Consider the following 13,133-nt stretch of genomic DNA (forward strand, 5'->3'; position numbering starts at 1 on the left):
TCACATTCCTTATAAGATCTCTAACCTTGTGATTGTTTTCTTTAACATGCCAAATAAATCTCTAACCTAACCTGTCTTATATAAATAAAATATCTTAAAATCTTTTAAAATTTTTCTTTTCCTTAAGAAAAAAAGTAACTAACCAAGATTGACGTGTGTCATTGACTCATTGGTCAATTATAGATTTTGACATGTATTCAACCAATTTATTTATTTACCATATATGCAGTGGATAGAAATGAAAATAAGTTGAAAACATAAAGAAAATAACATAACAATCAATATATATATATATAGATATTCCGTAAAATATATTTTTAATTTAAAAAAAAAAAAAATCATTTAATCGAAATTGAACGTAATTAGTTAATTAGGTTGGGAGATTACTTCATCACTACCACCACCACGTTCGTTACCCATAGTCTGAGAGGATTATTCCCGGCAAAATAAAAGAAACTTAGCAGTGCTTTAGCGTAATGTTTCTGAGAATCCGAAGCTAATGACACTCTTCGTTAGTAGCAATCTGTTTAGAAACTTTAGTTTCTTGAAGATCTCCGTATTTGTTTTGATCTCCGTCGCTTGTTTCTTCCTCGGTAAACATTGGTCTGAGGATGGCTTCCGCCGTCTCATATTCTTCTCCACCGAGCCTTCTCGATCCCCTATCGTCGCACTCTCACCTGATTTCGGAATTACGTATAATATCTCTGATTTGATCTACAAGAGTCACCCGATTTTGCCACCGTCTTCGTCACCACTCCCACCGCCGCCGCCGCCGCCGCCTCCAGATTCTGTTGAACTGAAGGTGTTTGGGATCGTTAACGAGAATGGAACAATGTCTGATGAGTTCCAGGTTGGGGATTACGACGCTGAGTCGGCGGAGACGTTGGGGAATCAGACGGAAGTTGAGAGTAGTAGTGACGGCGGTGGTAACAAATCTACCGCGGCTAGGGCTACTGTGAGACAATTCGAGATTTGTTCTGAGGATATGACGGAGTACATTCCTTGTTTGGATAATGTTGAAGCCATCAAAAGGCTTAATTCGACGGCTCGTGGTGAGCGATTCGAGCGGAATTGTCCTAAAGAAGGGATGGGATTGAATTGCACCGTTCCTATTCCCAATGGATACCGTTCTCCGATTCCGTGGCCAAGAAGCCGTGATGAGGTATCTTTGAAAGCTCTCTCTGTTCTGAATTCTGATATTATATTTGGTTTGATTTTGTTGTATTCCCATTGGAATGTTTCTGATTTTGGTTTAACAGGTGTGGTTCAACAATGTTCCACATACTAGACTTGCCGAAGACAAAGGTGGTCAAAACTGGATTTACAAAGAGAATGACAAATTCAAGTTTCCTGGCGGTGGTACTCAGTTTATACATGGGGCTGATCAATACTTGGATCAGATCTCTCAGGTTATTTGATTTTTATGACTCTAAATGAAAAAATAATATTTGCTTTTGTGTTCACTTGAATCTCATGTTTTTTTTGCTGGTATGTGTAGATGATTCCTGATATCAGCTTTGGTAATCATACACGAATTGTTCTTGACATTGGATGTGGTGTGGCAAGTTTTGGTGCCTACTTAATGTCGCGAAATGTCTTGACTATGTCCATAGCTCCAAAAGATGTTCATGAGAACCAGATACAGTTTGCTCTTGAGCGTGGTGTTCCTGCAATGGTGGCAGCATTCACAACACGTCGATTGTTGTACCCTAGCCAAGCTTTTGATTTGGTTCATTGTTCAAGATGTAGAATCAACTGGACTCGTGATGGTATGCAAATCTGCTATCCCACCGTTTTACTTATTACAGAGTTATAGACGTAAATCATGTTCCAATTCAGCTGCACAAACTTTTACTCTTTTGCTCGTTTGTTCTATAAAGCTATCGCTCTGCCTCCCCTAGAGCTAAAAGCCTAAAACTGTGCTCTGCTTGCTGCTGTGTCATTTGGTATCAAACTTTTAAGTAAAAGGTCAGACTGAACACCAAGTATTTCTAAGCTTCTACTGACAGATTCTCCTGTATTGTAATTGTCTTTCATATGAAGATGGGATCCTGCTCCTTGAAGTCAATAGGATGCTTCGTGCCGGAGGGTATTTTGTTTGGGCAGCACAACCTGTATATAAGCATGAAAAAGCCTTGGAAGAACAGTGGGAAGGTATCATCCATGCAGCTTAATATTTCATTTTTGCGTTTGAGAAGTGTCAGTTTTGGTGATACAAACATTCCAAACTCTCGAATTTTCTAAGGAGAAAGCTCTGAAATCTACTACCTACACTAACTGCTGAATTTTTATTTTTATTTTAAATCCATATTCTTGGTTCAGTTTCCGATCAAAAGGCATTTAGAGCAAGTTTTCTTAGGTCCGCATGGATATATATAGAGTCTCTTATTTAAGACCAGGCTTGTTTGTGATTTAGTAAGATATATTTCTTTTTCATTTTTCCAGAGATGTTAAACCTTACCACTAGGCTGTGCTGGGTTCTTGTAAAGAAGGAAGGATATATAGCTATCTGGCAGAAGCCTATAAATAACACTTGTTATCTAAGTCGTGCTGCTGGAGTCACTCCTCCTTTGTGCGATTCTGAAGATGACCCAGATAATGTTTGGTATGTTTGCGAAACCTTATATTTTCCACTTCTTTTAGCTGCCAAATTGAAAATTAACATCCAGAAACTGCTTTGGTTCCCAATTTTGACACTGACCATTCGACTTTACTTGGTGGGCCTTGCTTCTGTTCCTTACGCCAAAATTTGTTTGATTCTGCAACTTCTTGTATCCTAGGACTTTGTCACCTCTAAACTGATTTTTTGATTAAGTTAGGTACGTAGATCTGAGGGCATGCATCACTAGGATTGAAGAAAATGGATATGGAGCAAATCTTGTTCCTTGGCCAGCCCGTTTACAGATCCCTCCGGATAGGCTGCAGACGATACAAATTGATTCTTACATTGCCCGAAAAGAGCTTTTTGTGGCTGAATCAAGGTACTGGAAAGAAATAATATCAAACTATGTAAATGCCCTACACTGGAAGCAGATAGGACTAAGAAATGTCTTAGACATGAGAGCTGGATTTGGCGGGTATGTTTTTATCTTGAAATGATCAAATCATATAGACACAACCGAAATGGCTGCTTCATATCTTACTGAATTATTTCTTCTGCTTTTGGCAGATTTGCGGCTGCATTAGCTGAGCTAAAGGTTGATTGCTGGGTTCTCAACGTTATCCCAGTCAGCGGTCCCAACACATTGCCTGTTATATATGATCGTGGACTACTAGGAGTAATGCATGATTGGTACAAAGACTTCTTACTCCAAAAATACAACCGCAAATTTATAATATCGTTATCTCACGCAATGGTCTTTGATTGCTGTCACATTCTCTTCATTCTGAATTTTTTTGAGCCCATAGATCACACAATAACATTTTATAAAGTGGCACTGCTTAAGACATTGATATTTTTCTTTTCAGGTGTGAACCGTTTGATACTTACCCAAGAACCTATGATTTGCTGCATGCTGCGGGTCTATTTTCCATTGAAAGAAAAAGGTAACAACAGCAACTTTGTTTTCCCAAAATGAGTTATATTCTTCAAGCCTTTTCCCATTGAAGTATTACACACTTTGTTTTGGTTGGTGACCTTCAGGTGCAACATGACAACGATAATGCTAGAAATGGACCGGATTTTGAGACCTGGAGGACGTGTATACATACGGGATACCATCAATGTGATGAGTGAGCTTCATGAGATTGGAAACGCTATGAGGTGGCACACGACCTTACGTGAAACTGCTGAAGGACCTCACGCAAGTTACAGAGTTCTCTTATGCGAAAAGCGGTTTGAATCGTCAGAGACGCATGAATCGTCAGAGACGCATCATACCAAGAAGAAGAGGAAGACTAAAGGAAAAAGAGCTTGACATGTCCATAGAATACAAGTGTTGGGCTACAATTTTCTGGGGGTCTTTGATCAATGACTAGTTTAGTAGTGAGGCTTATGGAATTTTAGAAAAGTTAGGAACTCTACAACTGTAAGGTTGCGGCGTTTTAAGTTTTCTCTTTCACGTTGATTGAAACCGGTTTAATCTTACTTATCCCAAAATATTTCACCTGCTGTAATCTAGATAGAGTCGACAAGACAATACTATTGATCCATGATAATTATGGAATGTGTACATGAAAATACTTATCTAAACCAAACAAAAATGTCGTAAATCTATGAAACTGTTGCATAAGTGTATTACTGTGTTTTAAAAATACAAATGTGAGGATATTACTGCAGTTTTAAAGACGTCACAAAAAAAATAAGGAAACAAAAACAAACAAACAAAAACCTCATAGAACGGATTCTTGCTTTACTTAGTAACTAAAGTAGCGATTAGAATTTTGGCTACTTAACATAGCTGAAACCGTTGACGGTGAAGCCTCCATCAACGGAAATGACCTGTCCTGTAATGTAAGATGCGGCGGGAAGACAAAGGAAAGCAACCAGCGATGCGACTTCCTCTGGTTCTCCAACGCGGCCAAGTGGGGTTCGTGAAACTACCGCCTCCAAATAATCTTGCTTTTCAAGTAGCTGCATAAGAACATCATAACAAATAGAGTCATCTTTAGTTATGTTCTAACATCATCAAAATGGTCCTTTTTAGTAAAACCAATCAGGTTACAAATAAATTTTGATTCGGTGTCAGTTTAAACATTGTGGTTCCCTCTAATTTATTTGCCAACCCTACTCTTTTTCTCCTACAACTTGTCAGTCTAAGAATCTAAGTGAAACACTGCACACCATATGCATTAGTTTAGGGAAAAGCAGAGCATAGGAAATGATACTGATTCCACAAGTGAGGTCTTGATGTACCACGGCGCTACGCAATTGGTTCTGATGTTGTCGCTTGCCCACTCACAAGCTAGATTTCTTGTAAGCTGATTCAGTGCTCCTGGAAAAAACAACCGACATTTAATCTTTACCTTCCTTTATTTATTTATTTATTTTCTGAATAATGAAGAACATACCTTTAGTTGCAGCATAGACAGATCCACCGCAACTCACCAGGCCAGAAACGGAGGAGATGAAGACAATGTTACCAACCCCAGAAGCTTTTAAAAGAGGATGAGCAATTTGGGAAAAATGGAAGGCGGATTCTAAGTTAGTCGACATGATGCTTGCATATTCTTCGCTTGAGTATTCAACTGTTGGTTTCCTGATATTAAACCCAACATTGTTAATCTGAATACAACAACAACAAAAGTTGAGAAATTTTCAGATGTGTGAAATATGATTCAAACCCCTAATAGATGTTGTGTAATAGATGGCAAGATTACACATGAGATCCATCAAGAAAATTCTATCCAGCCTAACGAGCATCACTACGTGTATCTTTCAACCAGAACTGTAGCAAGCCTTGCATTACAGGTAGTGAAACGAGATAATCTAAGCATACAAAGCATTAAAGGCAAAACCTTATGCAGGAGAAGGGAACTTACAAGGATGTTGAGCTTTCCACTGAAGGCAGAAGAAACATCCTGAATCAACTTATCCCTCTGATCCTTAACCGAAGCGTCACAAACCGAACCAGACACCACAAAACCATGGGATTTCCAATCATCCAAGCATGCGTTTAGCTCATCCTGGTTCCTTGAACAAGTATGAACTTTTGCACCGAATTTTGCTAGTTCCTCCACTACTGCTCGCCTGAAGAGAAAAAGAAAAAAAAAAAAAAAACCCAGAGAATTATGAATTCAATACTCATTCAATCACTTTTATGTTCTAAATTATATTCATAATTTTGTCAGAAAATAAAAGTCAATCTGGAGGTACAACAGATTTATCAAACAAACCCAGTTTCTAAACAATCACAGGATAAACCAAACCATGGAACCAAAAGCAAAACAGAAAACGAAAATAAGTTGCAGAACTCAGAGGTCTTTAACCCAAAAAAAAAGAACAAAATAGAAGAGTTTTGTGATGATGGAAGCGCGAATATGGAAGGGAAGAGGAACGAACCCGATTCCACGAGTCCCGCCGGTTAACAGAGCGGTTTTTCCGGCGAGGGACCATCTTTTGTCAGTCTCCATTGTCACGCTCACGCATTATCCTCCTGGGATCTCCCCACTGAGTCAACACCGGTGGAGATATTACTATTGGGCCTCAACTCACATAGGCCCATGATAAGTATGTGAATGCTGGTGACGTGGCACAGAAGATGAAAGACTCTGAATTAAGAGAATGGGTTGTCACAGAAGATGAAAGACTCTGAATGATCCTTGTTAGGGTTTTGAGTAGGCCTGGGCATTCGGTTAACCATTCGGTTTCGGTTCGGTTGTATTCGGTTTCGGTTATTTTGGATATAGTAATATAGTAACCATTTGGATATTTTTGAAATTTCGGTTCGGTTCGGTTCGGTTTCTTTCGGTTCGGTTTCGGTTTGGTTATTTAAATAAATAACCATAACTAACATAAATTATATTAACATTAACCAAATAAACCAAATATAACCAAAACTAACCGAATATAACCAAAATTAACCAAATATACAATAACAAAAATACAAAAAAGGGAAAAATATGGATTCAATTTTACAAAATAGTATTTAACTTTGTAAATTCAAAATAATAACATTTACATATATTGATTATTTAAAATATTTAATTGTTTTGAATCTAGAAATAATTTATATTTTAAGTTTATTTTATAGTTTTGCATAATATTAAGTATATAATATTTGATATCTTCTAGGTTTTCGGATATTTCGGTTAACCATTTAATTGTCGGTTCGGTTCGGTTCGGTTTCAGTTAGTTTGGATATAGATTTTTACTAACCATTCGGGTATTTGAAGAATTTCGGTTCGGTTCGGTTTGGTTTTTTCGGTTCGGTTTCGGTCGGTTATTTGGTTATCGGTTATTTTGCCCAGCCCTAGTTTTGAGTTTGTATCTTGGATTGAGAGTGATAAGAGAGAAGAGTTCTTACCTTGAAACTTATCAGCCCATCTATCTATGATCTCTTATGATACAAAGTTGCTAATCTACTACATAAGCTGCCTGTAACTGTGCCTTGATTTATTTACTGATTATTTTTATAATACAAATGTGAGAATATCTATACAACTTTAAACAAGGCACAAGACCTAAAACCAAACCAAGGAAACAAAGACAAAACGACAACAACGAGCAAAATCCTCGGTGAACGGATTCTTGCTTTATTAGTAAAGTGGTGATGACTGATGAGAGGCTTTGGCTACTGTACATAGCTGAAACCGTTGACTGTGAATCCTCCATCAACGGATATGACCTGTCCGGTAATGTAGGAGGCTGCGGGAAGGCAAAGGAAAGCAACCAGCGACGCGACTTCCTCTGGTTCTCCAACCCGACCGAGTGGGGTCCGCGATACTACCGCATCCACGAATTCTTTCTTCTCAAGCAGCTGCATAACAACATACAAAAAAAATATACTCTAATTAATCTTCCATTATCTTCTGATATTTACATCACATCATCCAATGCTTCTTTTGGGCAAAATTTAACCGGGTTATAAATGCATTTTGATTTGCTATTAGTTTCAACATTTGTGGATCAGTTTGATTTATATACTAATGTAACTAATCCATACTCTTCACTGTGAAACAATGCTCTATATGCATTATTTTAGGGTATACTAGAGTGTATGGAAAACGTTACCGATTCCACAAGTGAGGTCTTGATGTACCACGGTGCCACGCAATTGGTTCTGATGTTGTCGCTTGCCCACTCGCAAGCTAGATTTCTTGTAAGCTGATTAAGTGCTCCTAAGAAAAAACACCCTTATGTTACCTACTTTTACCCTATTATATTTTTGGTTTTCTGTGAATTAAAGAACATAAACTCACCTTTAGTTGCACCATAGATAGATCCACTGGAAAGATGCACCAGGCCAGCAACAGAGGAGATGAAGACAATGTTTCCGACCCCAGATGCTTTAAGAAGAGGATGAGCAATTTGAGATAAATGGAAAGCGGATTCTAAGTTGGTCGACATGATTTTTGCATAATCCTCGCTTGAGTATTCAACTGTTGGTTTCCTGATATTAGTTCCAACATTGTTTATCTGAATACAAAACGAAGTTGAGAAATTTTCAGAAGGGCAACTAATGGATTCAAAAAACCCCCCTAAACTTAAGCCGCTAATTTAAACCATGATATACATAACAGATGTTGCATAATAGATGGAGCTTACAAGATGAGATCAACAAGCATCACTCTATGGCACAACAACAACAACAACAACAACAACGTAAGCCTTACATTACATGTATTGAATTGACAGATAGCTGATCATTTCAAATGGTAAAACCAAACAAATATAGAAACTTGATAAAAGTGAGGCAGATTGGTTCGAATAATGTTCACAAGGATGCCAAGCTAATACCTTATATAAGTTCTAAGATTGGTGATGAGTAGAAACCTCATCAAAAAGGATATATAAAACATTATGCAGGAGAAGGGAACTTACAAGGATGTTGAGCTTCCCACTGAAGGCAGAGGAAACATCCTGAATCAACTTATCCCTCTGATCCTTAAGAGAAGCGTCACAAACGGAACCAGACACCACAAAACCATTCGATTTCCAATTATTCAAGCATGAGTTTAGCTCATCCTGGTTCCTTGAACATGTATGAACTTTCGCACCGAATCTCGCTAGTTCCTCCACTACTGCTCGCCTAAAGAGTTACCCCGGAAACAAAACACCAGAGATTACGAATTCAATAGACTCATGCAATCAAACTATGAATTCTTCATTAGTTGCTATTAGAAATCGGAGAAAGAGAGGAGAGACAAACCCGATTCCACGAGTACCGCCGGTTACCAGAGCGGTTTTTCCGGCGAGTGTCCACCTCTGGTTAGCCTCCATTGTCACGCACTCACTCTCCTCCTTGAAATCTCTCTCTCACTTGTGTGGTGTGAGCGTCAGTGAACTAAACCGACGGTTAAAATATTTCTACTGGGCCTCGACTCATGATGGGTCTTCTCACAGCCCATTATGTTCTCGAGTCTACCTTAAAAAAATTCCTAGTTTTGCGGCTATGACTTCTTCTGTTAAAACATTATTTTTTTATTTTTTCATATATTTTCCTGTTCTTCTCTCATAATTTTTAAAACAATTACAATGTATTAATTATAGGCAAATCATAAAGAATTGAAAAGAACAGATCGTTTGTATGTTGAACTTTTCTACATCACTTTTTAATTTTTTCGCCTTGCGTACTTTTCTTTTGATTTTATTTATCATTTCTATATTTCTTTACTAATATAAGTTATATTCGTTATCTCTGGATGGAAAATAAATACATAATGTGAAATCTCGTTAATCTCGTCCAATTGATTTTCCATGAGATGGTCGAGTAGCAAAGAAAGCATTTATATATTTATATGAAAACTATCATGGAAAGTGAAATAAAAAAAACTACATGAAACAAAACAATGAATAAGGTGAAACATTAATTAAAATTTAAAATTAATTAGATTTCAAAGTATTTTTTTTTTTAAACTATTCACATTTAACTCTTTCAAATATTATTTATTGCTATTTTATTGCGTCTCCAAATTATATTTACAGAATTTAAATGGAGCCAAAGATAACCTTTCAACCTCATTTGTCACTTCCTCAAACTTTTAAACCACATTTGTCTTTCACTTCCTCAGCTAACCTTTCAACCTCATTTATCTTCACTTCCTCAGCTGACCTTTTAACATCATTGGTCTTCACTTCTCAACTGACTTTTTAACCTCATTTATCTTCAATTCCTCAGCTAACCTTTCAACCTCATTTGTCTTCGCTTCCTTCCTCAAAGAAAATTATGATTAATGGAAATCACCAGTGTTATTTTACAGCTTTCCTTTTTACTTCTACTGCGTTATATATATATATATATATATATATATATATATATATATATCAAATTCAAATTACCAATATACTCAACTAATGGGTTTTACACAGATCCAGTTGAGATATTACTACTACTGGGCCTCAATTCACCATGAATCCATTCATATGCTCACAACCGATTAGCTCCTTGAAAATACCTCCAAATTTAGACCAACAATTTCCATTTTGTTTGTTATATAACATGGCTTCATATCATCTACAGTATTTTCTTTTGAACTTTCAAATTTGAACATACGATTTTTCTTATATTTTGCTTATAGTTTTCTTATATTTTCCTGTTTTTTTTGTTGATTTGTTTTCTCTCATGATTTTAAAAACAATTACAATGTATTAACTATAGGCAAATCATAAATGAATTGAATTTTTTGCATCACCTTTTTAATTTTTCACCTTTCATACTTTTCTTTTGATTTTATTTATCATTTCTATATTTCTTTACTAATATGAGCTATATTCGTCACTTTGATGGACTATAAGTACATAATGTGAAATCTCGTTAATCTTGTCCAATTGATTTCCCATGGGATCGTCGAATAACGAAGAAAACATTTATATATATTTATATGAAAACTAGCATGAACAATAAAGTAAAACTACATGAAACAAAACCATGAACTAGGTGAAATATTAATTAAATCTTTAAATTAATTATATTTCAAAATATTATTAAAAACTATTCACAAATAACTATTTCAAGTATTATTTACTACTATTTTATCGTAGCTCCATTACAGACGGTGTGGTGGACATTCATAATTCATCTCATTTGTCTTCACTTCCTTGTCTTCACTTTCTCAGCTAACCTTTTAACCTCATTTATCTTCACTTCTTCAAACATTTCAATCTCATTTGTCTTCACTTGTTCAACTGACCTTTCAACCTCATTTGTCATTTCCTCAAACCTTTCAACTTTATTGGTCTTCACTTCCTCGGCTAACCTTTCAACCTCATTTGTCTTCGCTTCTTCAACTGACCTTCCTCAATGGAAATTATGATTAATGGAGTTACATCTTTCCTTTTTACTTCTACTACGTTATATATATATATATATATATATATATATATCAAATTCAAATTACAAATATACTCAACTAATGGGCTTAACTCAGATCCGGTTGAGATATTACTACTACTCGGCCTCAACTCACCATGAATCCATTCATATGCTCAATGGATCATTATATCATCTACCTTGAAAATACTTCCAAATTCGGATCAACAATTTCCATTTTGTTTGTTATATAACATGGCTTGATATCATCTATAATATTTTCTTTTGAACTTTCAAATTTGAACATACGATTTTTGCTCTTTTGTTTTGTTTTTTTTTCTTATATTTTGCCTATAGTTTTCTTATATTTTCCTGTTCTTTTGTTGATATTTTTTCTCTCATGATTTTTAAAACACTTACAAGGTATTAATTATAGGCAAATCATAAATGAATTGAATTTCCGGTATCATCTTTTAATTTTTCACCTTTCATACTTTTCTTTTGATTTCATTTATCATTTCTATATTTCTGTACTAATATGAGCTATATTCGCTACTTTGATGGACTATAAGTGCATAATATGACATAATGTGAAATCACACGTGAAATCTCGTTAATCTTGTCCAATTGATTTCCCATGGGATCGTCGACTAACGAAGAAAACATTTATATATATTTATAAGAAAACTAGCATGGACAATGAAGTAAAACTACATAAAACAAAACAATAAACTAGGTGAAATATTAATCAAAAATTTTTAATTAATTATATTTCAAAATATTATTAAAAACTATTTACAAAAAACTATTTCAAATATTATTTATTACTTTTTTACTGCATCTCCAAATTATATTTACGGAATTTAAATGGGGTTACGGATGGTATGGTGGACATTCATAATTCATCACATTATAAGATTAGCCTTGACGGTGGAGCGTTTATTCACCTCGGCTGTTTATGTCTGGGTGAGATGTCTGATGTCTCTAGCACATACATATTTGTATAGTATTTGAATTACAAGAGATGCAAGATTTGCAGCACTGAAGCTTCAAATATTCATATTATTTTTTTCCTTGTTTGGTTTTTTTTTTTTTTTGATAATTTTTTTTGTTGTTGTTCCATTTCTGTAATTTGGGTACTGTTATTAAATAATAAAATCATCAAGATAGAGCTAGGTGGTGTTTATAATTTTTTATACCACGGTCTTTTTATACGGACCAAGCCATCAAATAATTGCAACGATATACAGGCGGCTCAATAAAACTGAAGTAGAACCAAAAAAAACTTTTGTTTAAAAAATTGTGGTTCTCCCATTTGACTTTGGATGCATATTGATGCACACGGTTTCTGAAAGTGTAATGCGAAGAAGCACAAAAACAGAACCAAAAAAGGAAATTACAGTACATTGAAACAAGAGGAAACAAAAGGTTACTAAATTAGTAAATTCTAATGGACAAATCATTTAAAAAAGAACTAACCAGAATAAATGAATGTTGATGAATACTGAGAAAGGGAAGCATGAGCATGTGCATGTGCATTCTGAGCTCTCCATTAAAACCTCTCTCTCTCTCTATATATATTATCTTGTTTTTACACTAAAGAAGTCACCTATTTGCAACTCTATCTCCGAATCTTTCATTTTCCTATTGTATGCATTTTCGATATAAATAAGACCTCTTGACAATAGATATGTAATGATGGCGCAACTTCAAGTTGAGTTTCTTGAATGGGAAAGCAAGACAACAGAGAATATAGACTTTTCACTTTATATGTTTGTGTATATAGGTTTTGTATATCATCAAACACACGCCTAAATGACCTTGGGGTACTATGAAACACATATATATGTATAACTGGATTTCTTAGTGCATCAAAACCTAAAATTGTATTGTTTGGCTAGAATAAAAAAACGAAATCACCAATTTATCTTCAAAGTATGTAAAAAAAATAACTGAGAGGAAACTAAATATGAAACAAATAAAAATAAAGTAAAAGGATGAAATTGAGAATGAGAAGAAGAGCACATTGAATATTTAGAAGCAGAGTTTCCTAAAGAGGAAATGATGTTATAGCTGGTGGGTACAAGTTATGACATAAATTCCTTTTTTACATTCGCTTGTTACATTTTTTTGTTCAGTTAACTTCCCCTTCTTCTTTGCAGTTGCAGAGCAGAGTCTGTGGGTTTTTTAAATTAATTCTCTGTTTTTTTTTTTTTTTTTTTT

General features: G+C 35.2%; 3 protein-coding genes across 4 annotated transcripts; 1 reads left to right on the plus strand and 2 right to left on the minus strand.

Annotated features, from left to right (window-relative positions):
* On the plus strand, positions 388–4,158 carry LOC104734607 (probable methyltransferase PMT12). The gene is made up of 9 exons (XM_010454212.2): positions 388–1,162; positions 1,260–1,409; positions 1,499–1,769; positions 2,044–2,154; positions 2,446–2,605; positions 2,820–3,077; positions 3,170–3,292; positions 3,469–3,546; positions 3,644–4,158. Exons 1-9 carry the CDS (start codon positions 500–502, stop codon positions 3,915–3,917), a joined length of 2,088 nt encoding a protein of 695 aa, XP_010452514.1. The 5' UTR covers positions 388–499; the 3' UTR covers positions 3,918–4,158.
* Positions 4,213–6,140, minus strand: LOC104734609 (tropinone reductase homolog At5g06060-like). 2 transcript variants are annotated; one of them, XM_010454214.2, is made up of 5 exons: positions 6,002–6,140; positions 5,482–5,689; positions 5,011–5,224; positions 4,828–4,934; positions 4,213–4,573 (listed from the first exon to the last, which is right to left on the minus strand). In XM_010454214.2, the coding sequence occupies exons 1-5, from the start codon at positions 6,070–6,072 to the stop codon at positions 4,388–4,390; spliced, it is 786 nt and encodes a 261-aa protein (XP_010452516.1). In that variant the 5' UTR covers positions 6,073–6,140; the 3' UTR covers positions 4,213–4,387. The 2 variants fall into 2 exon arrangements, with proteins under 2 accessions (XP_010452516.1, XP_010452518.1); XM_010454216.2 differs by having other exon boundaries at positions 4,496–4,573; positions 4,784–4,934; positions 6,002–6,139.
* LOC104734608 (tropinone reductase homolog At5g06060-like) lies at positions 7,031–8,935 on the minus strand. Its single transcript, XM_010454213.2, has 5 exons — positions 8,811–8,935; positions 8,483–8,690; positions 7,861–8,077; positions 7,673–7,779; positions 7,031–7,418 (listed from the first exon to the last, which is right to left on the minus strand). The coding sequence occupies exons 1-5, from the start codon at positions 8,879–8,881 to the stop codon at positions 7,233–7,235; spliced, it is 789 nt and encodes a 262-aa protein (XP_010452515.1). The 5' UTR covers positions 8,882–8,935; the 3' UTR covers positions 7,031–7,232.

The sequence above is a fragment of the Camelina sativa genome, chromosome 13, assembly GCF_000633955.1.
Source record: "Camelina sativa cultivar DH55 chromosome 13, Cs, whole genome shotgun sequence".
Taxonomy (NCBI): domain Eukaryota; kingdom Viridiplantae; phylum Streptophyta; class Magnoliopsida; order Brassicales; family Brassicaceae; genus Camelina; species Camelina sativa.